This window comes from Coturnix japonica, chromosome Z (assembly GCF_001577835.2).
Source record: "Coturnix japonica isolate 7356 chromosome Z, Coturnix japonica 2.1, whole genome shotgun sequence".
In the NCBI taxonomy this organism is placed as follows: Eukaryota; Metazoa; Chordata; class Aves; order Galliformes; family Phasianidae; genus Coturnix; species Coturnix japonica.
The window spans coordinates 28,406,454-28,434,048 of NC_029547.1; the positions used below are offsets into that span (position 1 = coordinate 28,406,454).

The window sequence follows — 27,595 nt, forward strand, 5'->3', positions numbered from 1 at the left end:
ATCAGGGTCAGTTTATGTAAGCGGCATCAATCTGAAAAACTTCATCAGTCTTTATTTCAAGGCATTATGCAAAGAAAACTGACATTAAGAGAGCCTTAACTGACAGCAAATGAAATCAATCAGCAAATCACTAAGCCATAATAAACTCACTCAGGTTGTAGATAACCCTTCCTTTTCCAGGTCTTTAACTACAAGGCCCAGCAAATGCAACACCCAGGCAGAAAAGTCTCCATTAATTCCAATACAAAATGCCTGCACTAATATAGAGCATTATTTTATAAAAATTTGTTCTGTAAGCAATCAGTAAGAATAACAAATGTGTACGGAGATGTTCTATAAAGATTGAATTATAAACAATTAATTGAAAAAGACTAAATGAATATTCTGCCCTTGAAGAATTTCTGTTTGTTTGTTTAAATGTAATTAATACAAAAAGTTTTGATTCTGGTCCTGCAACTAAGATATTTGTGTCATTAAATCTATTGCTTTATTAAATCCTATTGCATAGGCTCAACTTGCTTAGTACTTGCTAGTTTTTTAAATTAAAACAAGCACACGCACAAAAAAGTAAAGCTCCAGATAATTCCAAATCTCTGACAACTTTCACTTCAGGAATTCTTTTTTCAACCCATGTGATCATCAGCAGTTTAACAGCTGTGTTTCCAAATGGACTTTGGTCTGTGCTACAACAGTATACGCTGAAGACGGTATCAAACAACAAGATAATGTCCAGGCTACGAAGTGGTTATCTGATAAAATCACTTTTTCTGAAGACAGTGTGCATATATAATTCCACAAATTTATAAGAAAAACTGACTAACAAACCAAGTGCTGAGGTAACAGCATTTGTTATCTTCTGTTACTGGATGTTGTTTCATTTTTGTAGTTCCAGCACCCAGTTTGCTTTCATTCATAGAGGCAGCTTTGGACACCCACTGACCTCACCACATCTACTAAGTGAACTTTCTTACATATTGGCACAGATCATTTTTAATAGATTACCCACATACCACAGACACAAATGTATGAAAAATTCAAAGTGGACAAAGGCATAATTGCTTCAAAGGGTCAAGAAAGAAATTTCTCCATTAAGAACGGTTACTGAAAGGCTAAATGATTATATACCAACTTTGGAAGATAATCAACAGCAGATCTTTACCAAAAAGATTTCGTAAAACTAATGTTTACAAAAAAGGCTGGGCAAAAGTTTTGTAGGCATAGAGAGGCAGCTTTCAGTATTTAATTAATTGGTGACTATAGACACTGACTTTGACATTTGCTCTCAATAACTGTCAAAGATTTAACAGGGTACAATCATTATCACCTACTAAAAGGCCTTCCAACAAGGATTTTTCATATGGTCTCTATTCATTTCTTAGAATGAAGAAAGGCAAGGTGAGAAATAAAAAAAGCTAAACTTTGATGAGAATGTGAGGGAAATAGGCTAATGATAAGGAGAGGAAAACCTGAAGAAAAGGAAGAGAGGGATTAAATGCACTCTGAGGGCAGGGAGTGAAAGACTGCAAAAAGAAATGCTGTGGAGAGAGGAGGAAACTGGAAACACAGATAATCAGCAAAATGGAGAAGTGGTGTGAAAATCAAATAATGCGAGCCAGATCTTCAGCATCATTACTACTTTAAAGAAGCCTCACCTATTTGTTTTAAGTTTCACAGGGCTAATTTATGTTAATGTTACACTTTAACAACCAACACAGTAATATAAACAATAACAGACTTCCAAATCCTGAAAACTTGCTTCCTGAATGTCTGCTTCATTTAGTAAGAATATTACCAGAACCAGCCATTCCCAAAGGGAAGCTTCCAAGAACTAATAAAGGATATCTGATGGTCAAGGTCTACTACAGGTCACTTGATCAAGAGCGGGGACTGTTGACAAGGCCTTCTTGCTTCCACTGCAAGAAGCATCTTGCTTGCAGCCTGCTATATTGATGGGAATTTCAAGCACTCTGCTGGGAAGACAATATAGCAGACTACAAGCAATCCTGGAGACTTCTGGAATGCACCGAGGATAACTTCCTGGTCCAGCTATTAGACATAACAACCAGAGAAGTGTTTTACTGAACCTACTACTCACTAGCACAGTGGAGTTCATTTAAGAGGCTGAGACTGGAGGTACTGGACTCTGGGCTGTAGTGACCATACCTTGGTAAAGTTTGTGATCTTGAAGAAGACAGGCCTGACAAAAAATACAGTCAGTAAGGCCACAGACAGAGCACTGTAGTCAATGGCTGTTTCTAGACGGAGGCCGGTGAGAGGTGTTTTCCCTCAGGGCTCCATCTTGCACTATTTAATACTTCTAATAAAGACACAGATTATGGTATTGAGTGCGCCCACTGCAAGTCTGTGGATGACACCCATCTGAGCAGAGCAGTTGATTTAGCTCAAGGGAAAGATGCCATCTAAAGAGACCTTAGCAAGGTTGAAATGTGTGATCCTAATAAGGTTCAACAAAGCCAAGAGAAAGCTGTTGCATTTGGGTCAGGGCAATCCCAGAAATACATATAGACTGGGAGAACTCCCTAAAAATAGCCTGAGAAGGACTTGGAGTCCTGCTAGATGAAACAAACATGAGCCAGTAGTGTGTGCTTGTATCCTGAGCTGCATCAGAAGAGAGATGGCCAGGAGGATAAGCGAGATACTCTTTCCTCTGCCCTCATGATGCCCCACCTGAATAATTTCATCCAGGTCTGGGACCTCAAGCACAAGAAATATGTGGAACTTTTGGAGTCCTGATGAGGGCCACAAGAGTAATCAGAATATTGGAGCATCGCTCCTATGAAGAAAGGCTGAAGGAGCTGGGTTTTTCAGTGTGGGGAAGACAAGATCCCAGGGACACCTCATTGTAGCCTTCCAATAATTACATGGAGCTAATAAGCAGGAGGGAAGTCAACTGTTCACATGGTCTGATAGTGACAGGATAAGGGGGAATGGTTTTAAAGGAAAGGAAGGGAGATTCAGATTAGATAGGGGAAAAATTTTCACTGAGAAGGTGGTGAGGTGCTTGAACAAGTTCTGTTCTCCAGTCCTGGAGTTAATCAAGGCCAGGCTGGACAAAGCCCTGGGCAACCTGATCAATCTGTCCCAAACAGGGCTGTCAATCCTGTTCATGGCAGGGGGTTGGAAACAGATGATCTTTGAGGTACTTTCCAACCCAAGCCATTCCAGGGTTCTACAGTTCTGTACAACTGCCCTCATTCTTCATCCTTCAACAAGTCAAGGAGAATACTGGGCACCTACAGTTATGTTATGCTAATAAGAAACTACTCTGTAAGGTGGTTTATCCTCATGCTAGAAGCTCTATACTCATGCCAGAAGCAGCTTCTCTTATAATGCAGTATGGATCCCATGGAGCATGTGTTTCATTTGAATACCACAGAATATAATGCAGGGTTATTAAGATCTGAGGCCAACATCACCACGACCTTAACAATCCAAATAAGTTTACATATACTCTATAAAGAGTACTTTCTGTCAGAGGACATCCAGAATACATAAATATGTAGTCAATTACACTTACTCACAAGGAATATTATCCTTAAAGGAGTTACAGTTAAAATTAATTATGGTAAAATGGCTTTTAAATCATCTAAAACTATCTGAAGATATGACTTCAGATTCCAATTGATCACATTCAACGAGATATTAGAGTTTTTCATGTTACAACTCTTCAGTCTGGTCATTCCAATTTTATTCAGATGTTAATTACTGTATCTTAAACCTTACATAACTTTATTTTTGGTAAACTGAAGTTTCCGAAAGGTAAAAGTTGCAGGAGATGTAATCCCACTCTAATGAGTTTAAAGCACTTATTTAAGAGAATTTCAACTCACCGTGCAAGTACAAAGTATAATTATATTATTTTTACAAATCATTTTTATCTTTAAATGGTATATTAGAAGGCAGACTGGTGATAATTCCAGAAGCAGAACATTCTGACAGCTAGTAAGAAATTAGTTATTTTGGAAAAGAGGAAGGAAGGCAGCCCAAGTGCTGCTGACAGCAGATGTTGAGCTCCAAGAGAAAGAATATTCAGTTTCACACAGTAATAAGCAAAGCAGTCAGATTCTAAACAAGGGACCATCCTGGCCTCTGTAATAAAGTGGACAGTTCCTTCTGTGGGTGAAATGGTAGAAACAAAAAAGAAAGCAACAGAAGTGTTCACCGTTTGGGTGCAAGTTAATACAAATACACTGCCTTCAAGACTGTGGAAAAAACTTATTTTCTGCAAAGTATTAAGAACTGAAAAAAAAAAATAAAAATACAAGAGAGAGAAAAGAAAAGAAGAAGGGGTAAAAACCCTCCAAAACAGAATTGCAGGATTTAAAATATGAACAATTCTGTTTTCAAGCCATTGCACAATTAATTCGTGCCATTAAGCCCTCATACCAGAGCTATATTTAATGTTTGAAAGATTTGCTCTATGCAGATGATAAAATCTGATGACAGAACTGTAATGATACCTTTAAAACCACTTGCTTCCTCAATTTGGCAAGAAATATCTTATTGACAAGAAGTAAACAGAAGAATGAAAAAGTGTTTTTTATTTTGAAAGAAAAAAAAAAAAACAGACAAATTATGTATTGTCTTTTACCTCCAAATCTATCAGGCATAAATCTAAAATTAATGAACAAGTGAAAATCTTAAAATTGAAATGTTCCTAACACTTAAAACCACATAAATGTTTGCCCAAATAATTAGAAGACCTATAACCCAATCAGACAAGGCGTATCTAAATCATATCAGAATATAAAATTTAAATGTAATAAATGGTAAGAACACATCCTTCATAAACCTATAATGATTAAATGCTGATACTGAAGATAGATCAGTGTTTGACTGTATTACTACCACTCCTATAAGCCTTCGTGCTATTACTACACTTTTCATTTCAACATACCTCCAAACACCTGAGGAACTGAAAGAAGAAATCCCATGTGGACTTCCTCAACCTGTATGAACAGTCTAACACATGCTGAAGGCAAAGGGAGAGGATAAGGATAGAGAGGGGAGCCAGGAAGGAAGCAGAATGGTGACAGAGAGAGGGAAATGTAGGGACAGGGCTGGTTACCAACGGGATGGTAAATAAGACAGAGGGAGGGGGTGGAAGGAAGGCATGGAGAGGAGACATGGACAAAGGTTGAGGCAGGGACCTAGATGGAGTAAAGTTGAAGCAGAGGCAGGCAACAAGGAGGGAGGGAAGAAGGCAGCAGGCTCGAGCAGTGGGGAGGGAGTGGGAGGAAGACAATGCATACAGCAGGAACAAGTGTATGGTGAGAAGTAAACACAAAAGAGGGAGACAGAGAGGGAGGCAGGCAGGGAGCAAGATAACTTATCCATCTCAGATGCACTTGGAGGAGAGAAAGCAAACCACAACTATACAGAACCTATGCCAAAACTAAGGGAGAGCTTAGTAATGAAAAATAATTACATTTATTCAAATCACTCATAGTTTATGCTTAAAATAAAGGACTTCCAGCATCCAACTGTCAATCTCACATTTCAAGTGAAAGGCAACACATGAAGAAATGTTTTCTCGTAAATGTTATAAATGCTAACAAACACAGCCACAGGTACCTGTATCCCTTTATACCATAAGCCTGCCTATGGTCTCATCCTCATATCTGCTTTTTTAAATATAACATAGATGCACCAAAAGTGCAAATTCTCATTAAATTCAGAAAACTCCACTATCTGGAGTTTCAGATTCACGTGAATCCTGCAGAATAGCAATGTAAGTGCACCTCTGAACATCAGTTCTCTTCCATAGCAAGGTTCAGAAGTCATACCATATCCTTCAGCAACCAGGTATTAGAGGAAGAACAAGTCCTCCATGCCAAATACTGACCAAAAGTAACCACCACAAATTAAAAGAGCCAGTCAATAAAATGTGCAAATGGAGACTTCTAAGGTAGAGGTCACGGTAGTTCCCATGACACAGAAAATGATTACTCTCTCTGTAATTGTACTTTTGCAGGCAGCTACCACATGTGAATGTCACCAGCTGTCTGATCACACAGCTGTCTGCTTGCTGCTAATGGCATCTTTTGGACAAGCGGTGGATATGATTCTGATACATGTAGCTAGTTTCTATTTGTCACTGCTTTTAATTATCAATGTGAGGATAAAATTTAAGTTTCACATACAATTTCACTTTCTGTCTTCATGGAAATACTCAGGAATGGCCAGAACAGAACATGTTCTCTTGTTGTGTGTTTCAGTAGCTCGAAGGGAACATTTTACTTTACACTTTAACAAACTGTGCATCTTCATGTCATAATATCCTTCACAATAATTAAATATCAGATGAGGGTATTTCAATACTACAGCCTTCACATCACTTTATTCCTGAAGACACTGCACCTTTTCCATTACTTATCCATGGCAAGCCACACTTTCAAACTATGATAGTAACTCTTGTTACAGCTTCCAAGAATTTAATGAATACCTATAAATTAAGTCACACTTATTACCCACGCATTTCAGTCTTTACATGGGGTTTTTGAAGACATTTAGTGCAAGGACATTATTGTCAAATAACTGACATTTTTATTAGCTATCTAATTCTGCTATTCAGTAAAGTGCATGCTTTGGAGAAAATTCAGAGTTTTGTTTCCCAAGCGTTTCATGGCCCAAGGTCTATCACTAGAATGCATGACACATTCTTTACAAGACATGAGCCACTTCCTACGCAGGGATTTCTTTTGTCTGTGTCTTTGATCAGCCCTGTGAGCAGTAATGGTATTTGGAATGTTACATTCATTCAATAGGACAAAAAAAAAAAAAAAAAAAAAGCAGCCTTCTGATAATTAAGTACACCAGAATAAAGCAAGCCTGATAGCTTGGTTCATAGTCAAGCAACTTAGGTTCATTATGCCAGCTTTCTTTGTAGTTGTTTCCTCTAAAGAAAGCATACCTTTCCCAAGAAACACTCACTCAGAGATAATAGCAACTCAAAAATTCCAAGACTTCCCGTTTCCCACTGACAAGGAATACAGATCTCTAATGCTACATCCATAAAGCAAATTAAGGATGGCAGACTTCATCCTGTCAAACACCTTTACACACCACTTGCTTCCTGAAAATTTTGGAAGAAAGATAATCTCATAGATGTGTATGTACACAGAAGCATTTTACCTTCCTCTCTTGTAAGGAAAAAATGAAACTCACCAATACACTGGATATCAAACAAAGATCAATTACCAGCCACTTGCTATGAACTGGATGCATGAAAAATAAAACAATGTGTTTTTCTATGAGTATTCAAGAGCTACTGCTTCATCCCCACCATAATATCTAATTTTGAATCTTCATTTCTCTGCAATTTTATAAAGAAAGCACTAAATAGCAACAAATTTAGACTCGGTAAATAACTCCTTATATCTAACACTCACCGAGAATAAGGCCTTTAAATGAGATGTACTCAACCTATAATAACTATAAAATACACATACAGAAGTTAGAGAAACCAAGCATGCAAACAATTCCACTGATTTCAATCAATAGTGTTCACAAGCTGTTTACTAACTCCTTACATTACTCAAGATTTTAGGATTGCTTAAATACAATTTTGCATATAGAGGTGAAATTAAAGCAAATTCACTTACTGCCAGCTATATAAGATAAATAAATAAAGACACTATAATATACTTTGAAAGCTATCAAACAGGCACTGAGTAGCTAGAACCAGGAAAAGGAAAGGATAGAAAACGATAGGAAAAGGGAAGAGGGTGAAAAAGGGAAAAGGAAAGGGAAAAGGAAAGGGGAAAGGAAAGGGGAAAGGAAAAAAAGAAAGGAAAAGAGAAAGGAAAGGGGAATGAGAGACTGTATCACTGATGCCGTTTGTTTACCTACAGTGTAACCATGCATAATTGGAGCTGTTAGGTGAACACAAAGTGAGTTTATAATAGTGAACCACCAGTAAGCCAGCCAGAGCACACTGTGCTATGTTCCTACCACAAGCACTATGTACAAACGTGAATAGCAGTTTTTGAGACTCCTATTGCTCTTCATCTTTTCAGACAGGAAGAAGGAATGGGTTGCTTTCCAAATGCCTCTGTTAACTCCTGAGGTCCAAGAAAAGGGATTGGAGTGGAAGGCAGCAAACAGAGTGAGACAGCAATATTTTAAAATTCTGGTTATTTCTCTGATGTCTTTTTTGAAAATCTGTCACTTGTAAGAACTTTTTGCATAACCACAGAAGTGCTCATCACCATCTGAAAACATTTCAACTATACTCTCTGGTAGAGGCATACAGCCCTGTTTACTGAAGTTCGTGGGAATTTTTGGTAATACATTTTATTATGTTATTATGAAAGTAGGATCATAAAGACATAATTTAAATCTATGTGATATTGAAATGCATGCATGCAAGAGGAAAACGGCAGATGTATGAAGCACAGAATACACCTCTCCAGTATGTTTGATTTTGTGGCCATGCTCCTGCAATTATATAATCCATCTAGAAATGTAAATCTGTAATAAATTAAACAGGGTTATTACAGGAATGTAACAATTGCAGCGTCTGACTTCCTTGCTCTTTATGACTAGCTTTCCTCTCTCAGATTCACATAGGAGAGCACAATGAAGAGGTAAGTACTCAGCATGCTTTTCATTCTGTCACTGAGAAAACTAAATGATCTGCCTTTAGCAGTGAAGTATTACAAGAATGAAGTCATTCTGCACAGCTATGAAGACTAAGGGACAGTTCATGTTTAAGAAGACACAACAAACTTTAAAAAAAAAGATATGAAAGCATTACTCCAAATCCATTTTCAGAGCTGCAAATATGGACCTTTTTAGTCCATTTCTCTTTTTACCCCATTCTTCCTCTTCACCAAATTATTATTATTAATCATACAAGTCCTTAAACCCACATGAACAAAGCAGCTGCTGTGAGTATTCCAAATAGTAGTTTATTTTAAATAAGGAGTGCTCAAAAATAACTACTACAACTGCAACATCCAAATTATGATACTGACCACATAAGAAATAAAATGCTGTGAGTTTTTTTCCCTGCTTCGTCTTGCCTAAATCAAGGGGGGAAAAGGTAGAATACACTGATATTAATTTTTAAATATGATATTTTCGTGATCATTTTCCATGGCCTGTCAGTTATTTAACATTATAATTGCAAAACTAAAAGCTCACATCATCTCCAAAACACAATATTTAAGAGCATGTACAGAAATTATTTATCTTTTAATTGTTGACTGCAGTAGTTTTAAAGCTTTTTGTTCTCCACACATTCAGAGCAGTCCAGCTTCTCAGATGCAAAAAAGGGAAGGAAGAAACAGGATTGTTTCAGACTCTAACCTGAAATGCTACAACCTCTGGCCCGCCCTTCAGCCCTTCTACTGCAAAGGTCTCTAGGTGCAGTTTGGGTAGCTGCAGGGTGAAGTCATTCCTGGTTGCCGCAGTCCATGACAGCAAGGTCTGATCTCTGACCTAAAGGGAAAAAAAAACAGCATCAATGGTAATTCCCCTTCAGACACATTAACTGGGATGAACTGGGTCCCCTTGAGCCCACTGAGTGGACTTGCATTGATCGCTGGACCTGAAATCCATGAATAAATTTAGGACTAATTGATTTTTCGTTGCAAATAAATCTCTAATTCAGAGTGCTGGGAGAGAATGTTAAGAAGAAAAAGCATCTTCCCCTGCTCTGAAATGAGAACGAAAGAAGAGACGCTAAGGGCTGACAAGCCCACCTGATATACACATTTTACAGATCCGTCCCCTGTAAAAACACCGTAAGAAAATAAACAGTAATTGTACTTCTGACTCAAAAACCCACCAGCTATGAAATTAAAAAGTTCGTGTGATCGTACAAACAAGAAACTGTTACACGAGTTCTGTCTGGTGTACAGAGATCATATCAGCCCTTCACAATTAGGTTCATTTAATACCATTTCAGTTAGAGCCCTGACTAAAAAATGAATAATCCTCAAACAAAGCCAAAAAAATAGCCTCAACCGGTAGCACTGCAATTAACAGAAGGTGGGAAGAAACAAAAAAAAACCTGCTCCCAGTTTTCATACTGTGGATTCACATATAAGAAATAATGCGCTAACTGGTATTAATCAACTTTCACACAGTTCATAACCATGACAGTTTGGAGTGGGGAATGCTACAGTTTGCACAAAAAGCGAACAGTTTGATATTTATTTATTTAGCTTTGCAGGCAAATCCGAAATGAAAGGATAAAACAAACCCCCCCCCAACGCCATCAATGTGATTTCTACATCAGGCCGCAAGCACAACCAGATGCAGTTGGTGTCACAGTGCCACCTGCTGACTAAGAGAGAAACTGGTTTTAATTTAGAATCCTGCCGGCTCTCAGAGTGATGAAAACACGTCGGTAAAAACTGTTAGCCATGTAAATTGATTAATGCTTTGTTTTTTCTTTCCTTTAAACACAACCAGACTTATAAGCCTTGCACAAGGGACAAATATTTTTTCATTATTTAGTTTCACATTTTTTTCTGTATTACCACCATGCGTAATTAGGCTATTAGCAGGGATTTGAAGGGCTATGTATTTAGCCAATAACTTCCACGGACACATCACTCATACTGCCACACACACGTCTTCCATTCTATTTAATATAAAAATTATCATGTGCATCTCCAAAAGATGCCAGTAGTCAGATAAGATTCTAATACAGAAGTATAGAAGCACACATGAAGACAGATAACGAACAGAGGAACTGTTTATGTGGCACAGGCTGTCTCTGTTGAGTAGCAATAGCTAGTATCACAAAAATAATCAACTCTTTAACAACAATATGTGCTCTGACATACGAAATGCACCCAAAATACATTTATATTTGTATACGCATAAGTTACTAAACACTGATTAAAACAAATTTCAGCTATCTAGAGCCTCCCTCTCTCCAAAGAACTTAGCATTCATGAATTAAAATATACTCCCATTCAATTTAAATCCCAGATTACTTTTTTGTAGTCGCTTACAAAATTAATTTTTTTTTGTAAAATGTTGATGAGTGAACATATTTCAAATAATAGCACAGGCTTTGAAATCTGCTCTGATTGAAAGAAGCTCGCACGTGTAAATCTACTGATACAAAGAAGAAAAGATTTTATTTTATCCGTTGCTCTCTTCAGTGGGAATAGGGAGCCCTACATTTCCCAAGTTGACCTAGAGAATTCCTGTCAATACCTGTGGCTGCCAAACATATGCACTATGATGCAATTTTTATAACAGGAAAGGTCCTCTACGCATTTCTTGCACACATAGTGCACTAGGTTCAGCATATACAGTCCTGTGGAACAAACATGCTCTCCAGAGTGTTCTGTCAGCATGTGTAATTCCAGTCAGATGTTAACCTTGCTGAATATGACAAAACACGTTACTTTAAATACGTATGTATATACACTTATATACACTCACACATACGCACACTTGATTTACATTTTTATAGCTTATATATCACAACATTTCAGTGTCTTTGCTGCCAGTATGCACACAGATAAAAGAAAACATTAATGTGGATTAAGGTACTAAGAATTTATCAACATCAAACCACCAGTGTTTTGCCTTCTACCCTTCTGAACCGTAGTCAATAGATCTAAATATTTTACTGCACCCTGGCCAATTCATTGTTTGATGTTTAAAAACTCACCCAGAATCAAAGAAAATTTATTAAATTTGAGCCCCCAAATGAGATACTATTAGCTTTGAAAGTCAAGTTTAACTGCGATATTGATGATTCTCTTTTTTCTGTGACAATATTCACAAGGGAAATCCCTATGTCAAAGTACAAAAGCAGATTGCTAATACTAGGGGGAAAAAAACAATGTATAAGCAATGGAGGTATAATACACACACAATACAGGCAGTGGAAGTCCTTTTAACCCTATTAGTTTCAAATTCTCCATTTTAGTACTGGGGCCTGGCAGTGAACAATAAAATACAAAAGCCACTTTCTTTTCAAATGGCTGAGTTGAGGTAAACATAAGCCGTTAACACTACAGCATCAGAGAAGTACTTATTAGCTTCTTAACAAGCATGATTTTTTATAAGAATCTTCAGAACTTAGAAAACAAAAAAAACTTTTTGTGTCTACAAATAGGTAGGTAGCAAGGAGCGATTCTTGTCATCCATGTGCAAAATGAGAAACAAAAAGCTTTCCTCTCAAAAAATGCTCGCAAAGGTTCAGGGAAAATAGTATGGAAATAGTACGAACAAAAGGCAAGGCATGGGCTGTGCAAAAATCATTACACTGCTTCAATTAAGTGGAAAACATCTTCTTCCACTTGGCTACTAATTCAAGGAATGGAAAGACTTAATGGCCATGCCTAACCTGAATCACATTGGCTACGCTGTATCTATGCGTTATCTTCATTAAGAACTAGAAAGATAAAGACAGGAGTTGGGAGATCGCTATTATTTCCCTAATCTCTAAGGAAGTAAGCATAGCACTTACACATTTCACAGAACTATCAGGAAAATACAGAACTGTTAGGGTAATTTTAATTTAAAAAACAAAGTGAAAAAAAACAACGAAACTTCTCTGCAGACTGTCAGAAAGAACAAAATCTATGCAGCTGGGCTATACGAAGCAGGTTACAGGGCTTTTTGCATTTATTTACTTTGGGTGTGGTTTTTTCTGCACATAATTTATAAAGCAAGAATATTTTATCTGAAAATGCAGCACTGGCTAGAGACTTGATGTTATAAACTAAAAAAAAAAATAATGAGGCCCACTGTAACAACCAGAAATTTGTAAAACCAGTTCCACTTCCTGATACTCAAAAATGGATATAGAGAAAACATGCATAAATCTATCTACATGCAATGCTTGCATAGGTTTTGATAAGTCCTAGCTTTGTTAAATACTATATGTCTGGGACAATGAGAATTTACAAAAGTTGTTAGATATGGAGCATAGTGAGTTCTGTGATAGCAAGTTGTTAAGTATGACCACTAGATTTTTCAGTTTGAACTTAAACAAATACTGATTAAAAATGGGAAAAACCACAAGTGGATTCAAGCAAGTCTGCAACAGTATTCAAAACGTTTTAAAACGAATGAGCAAAGTGACTTATGACTACATTGAACTTTTTAATTAATTAAGAGAACAACACAGAATACAACACCATGGCCACTCAATTTATAATCAATAAAGTACTGATGAATTCAGATCAAAGCTGAAATTGAATAATAAACCAAAGTTACATTATTGACTGAATCAAAGGTGTAGAATTTGATGGACTAATTCTAATGTCCAAAAATGATGCTAACAATTCTCTGCTGATCAGAGAGAGATTTATTCTTTTCTCTGCAGACCTCTTCTGTGCCCACTGCTTTGTTATCACTGTACAGTTTGAGCTGGAGTGTCCAGTTACTCCAATAGAGACAAGGTACAAAATATGAGCACGCTGTAAACTGCATTAACACATGCTTACACTTTGCCTGCTGTCTGACTGGTACAACAGATCATTTGTTTAAAGAATTCACTGAAAGTAAAATACCTCGGGCTTATTATGCTTTTATTTCCTATTTCTACTTTAATAGCGTATTATCTGCAATTTAAATGCTAGAACAAACATCTAGAATGATGCAGTGATACAGTGATAGTGAATGGCAAACCAGTGTTTCCATCTGCTTGGCCTTGAGATGACAATGTCACTGAGATAACAGAAGCTACAAATATCTTTTGCAAATCACACTAAAAAGAGTGCCAGCAAAATGGTTTTTACCACACTGTTAGCTACGCTGGGTATGAAATATAAATAACACAAAGGTTTTTAGAATTATTTTGTTTCATAAAGCAAGGAGGCAGTTAGAAAGCAAACCACATCTTAGTCTTAACCACACTCTTTCAAATATGTGGCCGGTTATCTTGGTGCATATGGTGCATAAAGCTACACAAAACACAGACAAGTTACTATTGCAGGGATCACCCTTCATGGTAAAACATACAAAGTTAGTAGAATATAGATAAAAGTAATTTTATTTGCATGCTATGCATAAGGACATGAGGACAATTTCAGGAACCAAGGGTCACTCCAGAAGCAGAAAAACTGGCAGTGACAAGACTGCACCTCTCAAACTCAAGGCACTTTAAATCAAACACATGAGAACTGTAAAACCACAGTTACACCTACAAGTAAAGAGCATGAATCTGATGAGAAGTGATGCTGGGAACTAACAATTGAATTATACAAAAGGAAAAAAAAAATAAATCTGTTTTGTTTTGGTTTTGGTTTTTTTTTTTAAGAAGGCCAAAATACAGCAAATCTCTTTGAGAAGTGCCACATACAAGGTAAATGGGAAAAGAGCTGCATGGTGCAGTTCAGTGGGCACTACTTGAATGTCCAACACAGTTAGATTTGAGCACTTATTAAAGATCAACAGATTGCTGCATACTATTTCATCAAAAAGAAGGAATGCATCCCCTAATCCAAGTGTCCAACTTCTGCTGATAGAGGAAGAATTGGATAGCATCTGTACATAGTCTGATACAGGTAGCCGTATATGAATCTAATTAGATAGGCTACGATTAAAAATCTACTAAAAAAAAAATCTGTGCAAAAACACACAGCTTTAGTGAATCTCCTTTTTGAATCCTGCCATGAAAATCTCTATTTTATTATGATTCAACCTATTTCATAGGTGTTGTTATTAATAAGCAAAAATACCATTTGTGTAAGGAGGTGTATATCTCATAAAGCAAATCTTTTGGGTATGCTAGTTTCTCGTTTGCTTTCCTTTTCTGTAAGTCCAGTCAAGATACTGGAAATTAATCTTCACAGTAGAATACCTTCCAAAGCTTACCTAGAAGCTCAATTCAAGTTTTCTCATAATACACAGACAGACACTACATGCTCTGTTGAGTAAGATGTTAATTTGACCCAGAGACATTTTTGCAAACATTGACCATTGCACCTAAGCTTCACTACAGTTGCAGGATGTGCATTATAATACGTCCCCTATGAATGGATTTGCAATGACCTTGGGCTGAAAATGAATCTATGTTTGGAGAAAATAACAGTTGATGTATTCAATAATTCCACAATTCTCCAAACAAGGATTTTTCCTTACTAAAGGCACACTGCACAAAACTGTTCAGCCAACTCAGCCTTCAAAAGAAAAAAAGAAGGAAAAAAAAGGATGAAAAATGTGCTCTGAAATTAGTTATTTAGATATGTCGAGAGTGAAAACAGTTAAGCACATGGATATGACATTCGGCAATGTCTTATCTTTAGTTTGTCAAGGATTTTAAATCCCTCTTGAGCTGGAGTACCATTTTTAGCTTGGCTAGGTCAGAATGACACCGAACAATATGAGTGATGACACACTAGACAGCTATATGGACAGAGTTGTCATCAGCAAGCCAGCTGTGCTAACACCTGTATGTCCTGCACAACTGATCTCTGGGAACAAGGATCAAGGAAGTCAGACTAGTAGGAGGGGAAACAAAAGTAATCCATAAAACATTTAAATGAAAAGGTGCTAGCTGGAGATGCAGAAAAAAAATGATCTTTTCATTGCTTTTTTCCCCCTTGTCACGGGGAAATAATACCTTGCTTCCTACTATAAGCTCTTCAGAGCAATCATTCAGAATTTTAATTGCATGAACACATGCCACTGCTTCGAAAGGCTTGTGACACAGCCTGTTGAGGACCACAGTGATAAAGAGACCCTGAACATATACATACAAATACAAGCAGGCTTCACTCAAAGCATATAAACACACTACAAGAAACAGCTCTGGAAATTAAAATAAGGAAGAAAAAAAAAACATATTTAAACTTATGAAAAATAATTTTTGCATCTTTATCGCGATAGCTAATAATATGATGCATAGTTTGAGACTTCAGTTAACTCGGAAAAAATAAAAAAAACCACGAGGCTGAAATTTATCTAAGTGGGATCTAAAAGTATTGGGCAATATTTATTACAGTCTGATTGTTGCAGCCAATGTTAGCTCAGTCAATCTGCAGTCTTCTTGCTGAAATTAACAACTAATGCTACTTACAGCTAATGTTATCACTGATGTTATTCACTTGTATATGGACTTGAGACAGATTAATTCCTTACAGTCCATAAAACAAGCATAAAAAAAAAAAAAAAGGTATTTTATTACTATGGGCCACATCAAAAATAAGTCTCTAATGTCACTAATTCTCAACTGTTCCAACATCTCACCACATTTCCAAGTGACTCTTTGTCTTGTATTTTGTAATATGTTGTATTTCTGCATAAAGAAATTTATTTATTTATTTATTTTGCCCCCCAACTGGTTGTACTGAGGGGCCCAAGCCTCAAGCCTGGCCATTTTACAGATATTTCAGAGAAGACAACAGGCACAAGAGCGGAGCAGTGGTGAGGCAACGTAACACAATGACTGCATGGAAGCAGTTCTGCCAACTGGCAGTCTTTTCAACCAGCAGAAATGAAGTACATTGCAGAAGTGAAACGAAAAGGAGTTTACTAACGAAGTGCAAAAAGAACACACTGGACAGGTGCTCTGATCCCAGAGTTGTGCCAGAATGTCAGAATGAGTGGGCTGCTAGCAGGTATAGGGAAAAAGATTTTCGGGGAGGTTTTTTTGTTGACTCATTATCACACTTCGTCTAACCTCACATAGAACTGTGGGTAAAAGTCCAAGCTGAGAAGACATAGTATTTTATTAATCTGACAAAAAAGCCAAATACTAAGCATCTGGTGTTCTAGGCAGACTGAAAACTCTGCCAGCGCATAAAGCTCATCAAGACTTTTTAACAGTTGAGTACAAGGAGAAACACAAACAATTCCCTGGCTCTGTACAGGCTGACTCACTGGGATGACTTCCCATAACAGTGTTTTGTACAGGCAGAATTTTAGACAAGAGGGGCTTAGGGAGACTGAGTGTAGCTGTCAAGGAGTCAGCAGCAGTGGGAAGGGTGAGGGGGGTGCTCCAAAGAAGAGTTCAGAGCTATGCCATACTGGATACAGACACCTCTGGCTCATGCCAATGGCTCCACTGCAGGGAATGGTAGAGCCCAGCAGCCAAAGTGGTGGAACCTCAGTTAAACTCTGTTTGGGAAAAAAACACAAGAGCATATGTGGCCACGAGGAAAAGGCTAAGATGCAGCAGTGCAACCAACAAAGCCACTGAAGGACAGTGAGCAGGTGTTCTACAAAGACAGACTCCCTAGCAGCTCATTGAGACGATGTTGTAGGCTGTCACTGGAACAGATGTCCACACTGCATCCACTGGCACTGGTGGATATTTAATGAAGGAACTGCAGCCCACCAAAAGCCCATGCTGGAGCAAGTTTTCCTGAAGGACTGCAGACCATAAAGAGGAAACTCACCCTGGAGCAGTGGATAAATGTGAGGAGGAAGGAGAAGCAGAGAACTATGGAGGGCTTACTAAAGCTACCAGCCTCAGAGAAAAGATAAAGCAGCTGAGAGTGAAAGAGGGAAGTTGAACCTAAACATTCAAAAAGAAGAGCAGCTTCTGGGGGTGAATTCATTTTGTCTTCCTTTTCCACTATCCAGACCTTCCTTTTTCACTACCTAAATCTATTTCAATCCATGTTAATCAATAAATTAACTTGCCCTCAAGTCAGCCCTTTTTCAGATGATGGTAAGTAATCTCTCTGCCTTTACCTTAACCCACAAGCTTTCTTGCCCCATTCTCTCCCCATCTCATTAAGGAGGACAGAAAGCACATGGCTGAGTGAGGATCCACCACTAACACTCAGACTCAGAAGCGAAACAAAGAGATGGCTGAAGACTTTAGCATAGACAGCATTAAATGATTCTTTTTACAGATTGGATTACCATGATTACTAAGTCTTTAACTACTTATATTAAAAAATCTAATTGTATGCAATTAACAGATTTAATGTCCATGACTGTGTTTTAAGAAAAAAAAATGACACTGATAGGATTAAGTACATAAGAACAATTAAATAGTTCATCAAAAAAGCATAATGCATATGTTTATAAGAAATAAAACACTTCTCACCATTATTTTGAGAGGAAATCTTCAAGAAAACCATTTGCTTTCCATACATTAAATAAAGGCCTCTGAGCAATTTATGAAATCAGGCATTAATTTATTTATTTATTCATTTTGTCTTGATGAGAACACTTTCAAAACAAGCCCGTGTGTTTGAACTCCCAACAGGTGGAATTTCTTCCAGAAGAACTCCTCCAATAAAATTCATTTACTGGCATTTTGCTTTCTTACAGTTTTTTGTTTGTTTGTTTGTTTCTTTCTTTCTTTAAATTACTATTTGTTCTGTTGTTTGTTTTTGTTTTTTTTAAAGTAATGGGTCAGTTACAGGCACAATTTCTCTAAGCAGCCAGTATTTAACCTGTTCTGGTTTGCAAAGTTCTTCAGATTAAGGCAACGTAGTAGATTCTATGGAAATATATATATATATATATATATATATACACAAACCTAAATTTTCAAAAATTCAGCTAATACCTTTCATTTACAAAAACAGAATTGAATCAAAATAAAATCAGAGGATGAGGTCCCTTGTTTGCTTCTGGTGTTTTTTTGTAAATTTGTTGAAATATTCACTTACTTAATACTTGACTTTTTAAGAGTATATTTGGATGGTATAAAACAACATCAAAAAGGTTTTCTTATTTTAATGGTATCATGAGAATTCTCGTGCAAATAATCCAGCTCCCGGTGTCAGATGCATTTGTTGAGAGTCAAATATATTACACTAGATTTTCCATCCAGTCACATGGGGGCAGTAAATAATGTAAACGATCCCTTGTCTAGAGCTGTATTAGAACCAGGCACAGAGATCCCCAAGCTCTGCTACTTTCTGCTTTGTTTGCTGAAGATTACATCCAAGTACATACACCTCACTGAATCTGGCACCTACACTGCTGCCTCCTGCAACTCTTTCAGTGACAGAGTACAATAAAGAATGAGGTTGCCTTAATGGATATCGGTGCATGCCTTCTTACCGTGAGACTAAGTAAGATTACTACAGATGTCTGTAAAATCCCTCTGAGCTCTATAAGCAAAAATTTAGTATTATGCATTGATAACACAGATCCTGCAGGTGATGCAGTGGAATTTTGTGGATATTTGCTCATGAATACATAAATGTAGAAATACCACAACGTTCGGTGTCCAACTCCCATAAAGGTATTTGCAGCTAATACTGATACTTTTTCAACTCCAGATGATTCAGAAATTGATATCTTTTTTTTCTTTCGATTCATTTTTGAAAATGAATGCAATTCCCAGAATTTCAATAGGGAAAAAAGAAAAGCCCCTTTACTAGTATTTCATCTACTTCATCATGTTTTCATTTTTCACTCAGTGTGCGAAAACATTTAAGAGCAACAATGTAAGCTTGATAGGCTACACATAAGTCATGCTCATTAACATTAGATAATTAGATACCATTATGATGTCAGGTCTAAGTTTCAAATATTTCCCAAACAAAGATCAATAATTTCCCTTTGTTCTTGTAGGAGAAATAATAAGTCAAATTACAACTGATTTACAATCAATTGTTTTATTTCCTGCTGAAAAGATCATCCTGACATTTCTAATTCTTATGTTTTCCTCATTCTTTAGGGTTGACAAACCAGAAAAGATAAATTATTCTGCTATTCAATAATTAGTTATTCAGACCTAACAACTACGTACAATTCCAACAAACATGAAGAAATGAAAAGCATACGTAGTAACTAAGTTTCCCAAAGGAAAATGACACTGTTTTTTTTTAATCTATTGACTGCATTAGGAAGAACAGCACTATGCACAAGACCTGCCCTTAACACTGCCCCAAACATTTCAATCCTTGTGTGCATGACGCACTATCTTCTAAGCAAAATGTAAACTTCTTATTTAGAATAATAAATTTTCAAGGCTGTACACTACGTGTATACATCAACGAAAAAAACACTGCACTTTCTACATTATGTAGATTTCCCAAGCTTAAGAGAAACATGAAGAAGACACAAGAAAAAAAAATTACCTATCAGCACTGTTTGGTGAAGCTAAAACACAAAAGCAGTTTAGGTGCTGTCATTGTTTGTGAATGTTAAAGGAAAGAAAATCTTGAAAAGGGTATGTGCAAATTAAATTAACAACAGTTTTGGTGGACGCAGAAACTAAAATAAAGAATAGATTCCCACGTTGCTGGGAATTCAAGATGTGATAAGGGAAATGAACACTCCAAGGTAATAAAAACTCTATTTTTTGCTATGTGTTGCTCTGGACTAAAAACAATTACAAAACAACCAGCCACCAGAGCTACAGTTAAAAACAGCTCTGTCTCCCAAATAATTACATATTCAGCTTTGTTGAATCTTCAAAGAATACTGTATCAGAGTAAAATAATATCAGTCAAAGAGAATACTTTAGTAAATCAAAAAAAGGATTGAAAAGAACATATTACTTACGATTTTGCATATAGGTTAATACTTGCCATCTTTTCCTTATGATACTTACTATTTATCAAAGATTAAAGCAGCGTAACAAAGCCAAATATCTTATTAGCACCATGTTTGCAGCAACACACCTCAGCAGTGAGGTAACTCAGCAACTCAGAATCAACAGCCAACAGAAATATTGCTCAGTGATGGAGAAAAGGAAGGTGAATTTCATCACATTAATACTTACATAATACTAAGTTTTATATTGAAACAAAGCAGTCTGTAGAGTACAAAGTTGTATTTTAATTTGCTAAATCTGAATACTTTGTGGAGCCAAAACAAGCTGAAGGTGGAAACTTGAAAGGAAGGTGCTGTTAAAATCCTGCATCCCTGCTTCCCTGAGAACAAATAGCTTTAAAAGCTTTATGTGAGTGGAAATACAAATGCAGACAAAACACTTCAAATTCTTACCGTATGAAGAGTGCTTTCCACAGATTTCATTTGATTAATGATGAATTCTCTGTCCCTGTTTTAAGAAAAAAAAAAAAAAAGTAGTTAATAAAACTGAAGCTCTATTGATGTGTAAATTTATTTTCTGCTACTTTATAATAAAAATGTCTTTAAAAATAATTTTGACATCTTACAAACTATTATAGTAGTCTCCCTTTTCCTTTTAACTCCGGTACAAACTTTAAAAAATAGTTCATGAACAATATTCAACAGATTTCGATATGGGAGATACCTGTACTGTATACAAGATATTAAACTAGTATTTACAGGCATTTATGTATATATTATTTATTCATATACCTGTAAACACATAGTTTACATACTGTATTTATAGGAATATCAATTAATAATCATCATGTTGTTGGAGAAGAATTCTGCAATCTTGGATAAAAAGGGCATGCTGAAGGGACTCCAGGCTCTAGGGGGATGAGATTACATTCTCATGCTGGAGAACACTGTCAGATTAAGTTTTTCATCAAGTACTCTTGTAGAAAAGAAAAATGGTCTTCTAGAAACTTGACCATTCCTTTACACATCCCACTGGTCTTTTCCAGTCCAGTACAGAAGTTCAGATAATTAAATATTAGTCATGCCTTTTTGTAGACTGGGGCTTCAGGTAATAAAGACAGCTTTGAATAGTTAGTCAGCTATAGAAAACCGAGCATTCAGAGAAATGTAGTTGCAGTTGCATAATATTAAGGAGAGAGGGCCACAGAGATCAACTAAACACAAGAAGAAAACAAATAGTATTTATACCAAATAAGTTGATACCCTAGAATTCCAAGACAGACTTGCCACCTAAGTGAATGTTTTGCTGTAACTCCTATGACCCCCCCGAAGCTGAATTCAAAACCATGGTAGCATTCTGCCTAGAATTATGAACGCTTCCTCATCTTACTGATTCATACTATCCTAAACTGCAAAATAATGAGGCAGCAAGAAAAAAAACATTGGATATTACAATCTTAGTAAAGCTGTCATGTAGATTTTTGCCTTTTCAGGATCTTATCTTTCTTCAGATTGGATTTACAAAGACATGCTGCTGTGCCTTCTCAATTTGCCTCACACGTGTAGTGATTGCTTTGTCTGGGTAAAATTGGTTGTAGAGAACCAATCCAAAAGAATTAATGTTTAAGATAGTTAATGATATGAAAATCAAACTATTCCTTGCATATTCTCAGGTGTTCACAGTTTTGTGAAGAAAATGCCTGTGACTGTCATTGCATTACTGTCTCTGGGAATAGTTAAACAACATCTTCACATAAAATTCTGATGGTATGTTTAGCGCTTAGTAAAAAAGTTTAATAAAATGAATCTTTTTGCAACCCTACATGACAGAATCCAAATGTCATTCATATATTTTTCAGTGCCTGCAGGGGTAAGGGAAATTAGAATTGAACCAAAGAACTATTATTTAGGGTTACTGTATTTAAATGTGGTTCATGAATGCAGAATGTGTTTTGTAACATAGCTTTTCTCTAGCAGAAGAGACAGAAAAAGGGCTCATATATTACAGTCGGGTTAGATGCTTATAGGCTCTCTTTTTATTAATGCTACTTTCTGCTCCAGAAACAGAATTTCTGGCCACAACTGCAAGAAAATCAAAGAAAACATCCTCAGAATGAGCCAGTCATCTTCCCATCCCTTATGGTTGTAGGAAAAGATATAAGAAAAAAACCTGAAAGACATCCAGGAGCATGAAAATAAAATTGTATTGCTTACAGTCAGTCAGGTTGTGGAAAAGCTATAAGAGAAAGATTTTTCTGGAGAAATGTGAAGACTATTTAATCTTTTCTGCTGGTATGTTCCAAAGGAGAAAAAATAATAATAATAATTAATAGTATGGGGACATTTTGGTATTTCATAGTATTCAACTACTATATACAGGAGTGTTTTCTAAATTGTAAATGCCACAAGGAAAGCTCTATACTATAGTATATAAGACAAGTTGTGGCAGGGTGAAAAGGACCAAGATTTCAAGACCAAATCCTTCTTCAGGTCAAATCTTTAACAGACTCATCCTAAATCTCACTCAGAATTTTCATTAGCTTGCTGAGCATTTCACCAGAAACCACAGCAATTACAGGATTTTATTCATACATAAAACGCTTCAGCTTTCTAAGCCATTGTTTTTAAGAGGTCAGATACTTACATCTTCGGTATAATGAGAAATTTTAAACATTTAAATATTATCTTTTTATCTGATTATATGAATCTAGGAGGTTAGTAATAATCACATTAGTGTAAGTGGTCAGTCCTTTTGCATTCCTTCCACTCTTTTGTAATATAAAAAAGTGCAGGTTTTACATCTAAAACTGAAACTCTCTGAAATTTGCTGTTACATAGATATGATCAGGTCCAAAACGAGTTTCAACTCCTTTTGCAGTGAAGACCTGACACCTAGTTGATGTTTTTGTACGTCTTATAAGCTAATTGTATCATTCTATAAAAAGATGATCTAGAAATGCAGAAAACTAGCAGTCGTTTCCTAATTGAATGATGTGGTAGAGCTCTACCAAAGAGACCTTGTCAAATCAGTAATGTAACTGGCAAACCAAAATACCTGTGCTATTCCAGGACTTAGAAATCAGAGCACTTTTATGAGCTAACTACAGAAAACATAAATCTAGCATGTTGGACTAAAAGTCTTCTTTTTAGAAAACTATCAGTGAATTTCAAAGAGAGACAGATGTACTTTTGTTTTCTAGCATTACATTAGCCAGAGTTAAAACCCTGTGCATGAAAGTAAAAATTGATCTTTTGTCTGTTTTAAGTGATCTCCCCAAGGTCCCAGCGCTCACTTCGCTGCCATGCAGAGGGCACTCTCTGCATCATGGATGCTCTCTTTCAGTTGACGCTTGTCCTGCTCCAGCTGGGTAAGAAGTCTATTGAGCTGACGCAGAGATTGATCTTTTCTTCTCAACTCCATCTTTGCCTCGGAGAGTCTCTGCAAGCAGACAGAAAGCAGAGTTACTTGTCAGGCCAAATAATTAACTTCAATTTATGCCATAGGCTATTAAACAAAGTGGAAAACAGACTGACTGTGAAGTATACTTGGACGACTGGATAGTAAGGTTTCACAAATTCTGTACTAAAAACATTCCCATCTCACAACATCCCAATTTTTAGTACATTCCCTGTATACAAATGCATCTTATAAAATAAAGTGATTTGTTGATCAAATAGATACATATACTATGCTGCAAGTATTGTATTTACAAATGCTAGATCTAAACACAGTGGAAGGAACACAGGGCATAGAATGAAAGAAACAGAATATTCTCAAACCTTAGTTTAAAACCATATTTAATAAAAGAATTGACAAAAAATACAATTTTGGTTTCTTTCATTTAAATATTCTTTGTGATTTAGATAATTCAGTTCTCTATTATTGCACAAAGTACAGCTCTCCAGCAGCTCTTAAGACCAAATCACTACATTATGGTACATTTCCTGTTTCAACATGAGTTTTCCAAATGCAAAAAACTGTTTGTTGTTGTTTTGGCTGTTGTTTTCCATTTTTTCCCATTCTGGCTTAGAATTAACATAACACGCTTTATATCAATTTAGATTAATCCAACAGATGACAAACAGCACACAGAACTAATTAATACAGAGCCTGGCTAGTTGCTACTTCTTTCAGCTAGGATAAATCAATGCATTTTAAGACGGCAGTATTAATAACCTGAGTTCATATTTTGCTAAATGTCATCTTTTATATACAGTAGTTTATTGTTTGTTTGTTTGTTTTTTTTAAGAAAGAAAATAAGAGGGCTGCTCTGAAAGTAATGCCTCCTATATTATTATGTTGTCCCATAACAACAGATGCAAAGGTTGATGATAAGGCAGTAGAAGTTGAATATGCCCACCAATACTCTATTACATTTTGCAGTCATATGGCAGATAGCAGCAGAGAGGCAGTCTGATAAAATGGTATCTGACATGGAAATACATATGAAGCAACAGTGTGCCATTGAATTCCTCCATGCAGAAAAAATGGCACCCACTCACATTCATCAAAATGTGTGAACATGAATGGAGAAACAACAGTGAATGTGAGCACAGTGAAGCAATGAGCAGGGCATTTCAGCAGTGGTAAAACCAACATGAAAGAAAAGCCATATTCTGGATGACCAAGCACAGCCTGGAATGAAGAGTGTCTCAACAATCAGCTTATTCACATGAATCAATGGATTATGACTAGGAAACTGAGTACAAAGCTGAATAACAGCTTAAATGCATTGGATGCAATGGTGGCAACGCTGGAATATCACAAAGTTTGCTCCCAGTAGATCCCACTAGTGCTTACACAAGAACAGAGATAACAACATACATAAGTTTGTCAGGATCCAATGAATCAATACACTGCTGAAGGTGGCAGTTTTCTAGATCATACCATCAGACAAGATATGGTGTAAGCACTATGAACCAGAAGCAAAAGAGCTGTCCATGGAGCAGCAACATGTGAATTCCCCAACACAGCCCTCAGTGGGTAAGGTGATATGCACTGTCTTTTGGAATAAGAAAAGAGTTATCCTCCTGGATTTTCTGGAACTTGGATGAACTATCAACTGCTACTTAATGATGCTGACTGAGCGGAAGGCTTGATCTTCCAGATCAGAGAAGATAAACCTTTTCTTGCAACATGATAACACCAGACCCATATCAGTTTGAAGACTGTGGAGCACACTGCCAGTCTTGGCTGGACTGTCCTACTGTACACGTCATATAGTCCAGATTTGGAGCCTCCTGACTTCCATCTATTTGGGATGATTACAGATGGACCACATAGGCAATATATTCCTACTATCATAGCAGCTGTGAAACAGCAAGTCACCTCTGCTGGTGCAGATTTTTATATGAGCAGAATGCAAGCTCTAGTTCACTGCTGGTGAAAATGCATAGCTAATGGTGCTGACAATGCTGAAAAACAGTGTTTTGTAGCTAAGAATTTGTTCCAACAAACATAATTGTTGAGCTCTTTGTATTGGTTGTACTTCCTATGGAAATAAGTAGGAGGCATTACTTTTGGAGATACCGGTGTAGAATAAAGGTCTCTAAATATTCAGAGAATCACAGAATTGTAGGGGTTGGAAGGGACGTCTAGAGATCATTGAGTCCAACCCCCCTGCCAAAGCAGGCTCCCTACACCAGGTCGCACAGGTAGGCGTCCAAGCGGGACTTGAAATATCTCCAGAGAAGGAGACTCCACAACCCCCCTGGGCAGCCTGTTCCAGTGCTCCGTCACCCTCACTGTTCATTTAAGAATGTAAGTTTCCTCTCAGATTCTAAAGAATTACAGAAAACTAGAGGAAGCTGCAAAGTTGTAAGACTAAGTTTTTGCACCTTGTTTCAAAATTTATGGACATCTTTTCTGCTGAAGTTTTAAGAACGTGCTGCATAATTTGTACTCAGAGGTGCTTGATCTGGACTGTTGAGCACTGAAAATATGCTGTAAGTATGAAGACAGGTATATAAAAAAGGCTGATAAAAAGTTGCAGGACACTGATGACTAATTTGAAAAAGCTTCAGATCTAGCTAAGAGCCAAAAGCGCTTCAGAAAACATGTGAGCCAAAAAAAAAATATGGCTCTAAATACTACAATCCTGAAAAACAAACTGAAAACTATGTTTTGTTTTGTTTTTTTTCTCAAACATTTCTCATGGTAATAAGAAGAACCAGATATTTTAACAGTACAATGCAAAGTACAGTACCTCTATCAGAATTCTCTGCTCAGCAGTTTACAAAATCCAGGCTGAGATCAATCACTGATGGAATTCATTTAAAAAAGATGTCTTGCTCCAATGCTGGTTGAATAAGCCTACTATGCTTCTTATCTCATTAATTTCAACTAAATATGCTATTTTTCTTTAAAATAAATAAATAAATAAAAAATGAGCAGACAGATCTCATACTCCCATTGTAACATTAACATAAACATATCCAAAACCTGAAACGACTCTGGTGCCATCAGTGACTATTAAAATCTTGTCTGAACAACTGTGTTTGTAGACAGGACTTCAGAACACTGCCTTCTTCCATTTATTGCACTTACTGCTGGTATATTTTTGGGCAAAATCAGCATTGAAGAAATACAGCTATAAATGCAGAGTCATGTTCCACTCACTCATATTCCCATTTTTTGATAGACTAAAGGTACTGAGCACAGAACATCTCTGGTACCAATGCCTTGCTTTCCCAGTGCCACTGGGGAAAAAGAAAAAGAAAAAAAAAAAAAGTTTTAAAGATGCAGTGACGGGATTCAGCTCTGCTCTACTCAGAAAAGAATTCTGCTAATACTTTGACAGCAGCAACTTTAGATGTAGAGGTTGCTGGGATGGAGCCTGGCTCTGGTTTCTAGTGATCCAAATGACTGGAAAAACACAGGCTAATGTGTATGCTCTATTAAGAGAGAACACATTAATTCTAGTTATTCTCCTGCAAGTTCTGAAGAGTAGGTTGTTCCAGCACACAGCTTACATCGCTGACTACAGAAACAGAATAGACCCATAATGTTAGAAAAGCTTGCATGAGCTGCTAACACTGCTTATCAATTCCAAACACAGGTCTATTAATGAGGCTCTAATATGAAGCATAGCTCTTGTGAAGCATTGCCAGCAGTCCACACTAGCTGATGACAAAGCTTTACAGAAATTATTAAATCAAAAATCTTACCACTTTATTTTGA

At 36.7% G+C, this 27,595-nt stretch overlaps 1 protein-coding gene across 11 annotated transcripts in view; it reads right to left on the minus strand.

Moving 5' to 3' along the window:
- CCDC171 (coiled-coil domain containing 171) overlaps window positions 1–27,595 on the minus strand; it is a 156,345-nt gene that overhangs the window by 34,238 nt on the left and 94,512 nt on the right. For 8 of the 11 annotated variants that reach the window (XM_015849031.2, XM_015849032.2, XM_015849025.2 and 5 more), the window contains 3 exons: window positions 23,709–23,854; window positions 20,869–20,923; window positions 9,334–9,465 (listed from right to left, as the gene is read on the minus strand). In XM_015849031.2, coding sequence (XP_015704517.1) covers window positions 9,334–9,465; window positions 20,869–20,923; window positions 23,709–23,854 — 333 coding nt within the window. Of the gene's footprint in view, window positions 1–9,333; window positions 9,466–20,868; window positions 20,924–23,708; window positions 23,855–27,595 lie in introns of those variants that run through there. The other 3 variants (XR_001552018.2, XR_001552019.2, XM_015849030.2) reach the window with 2 other exon arrangements.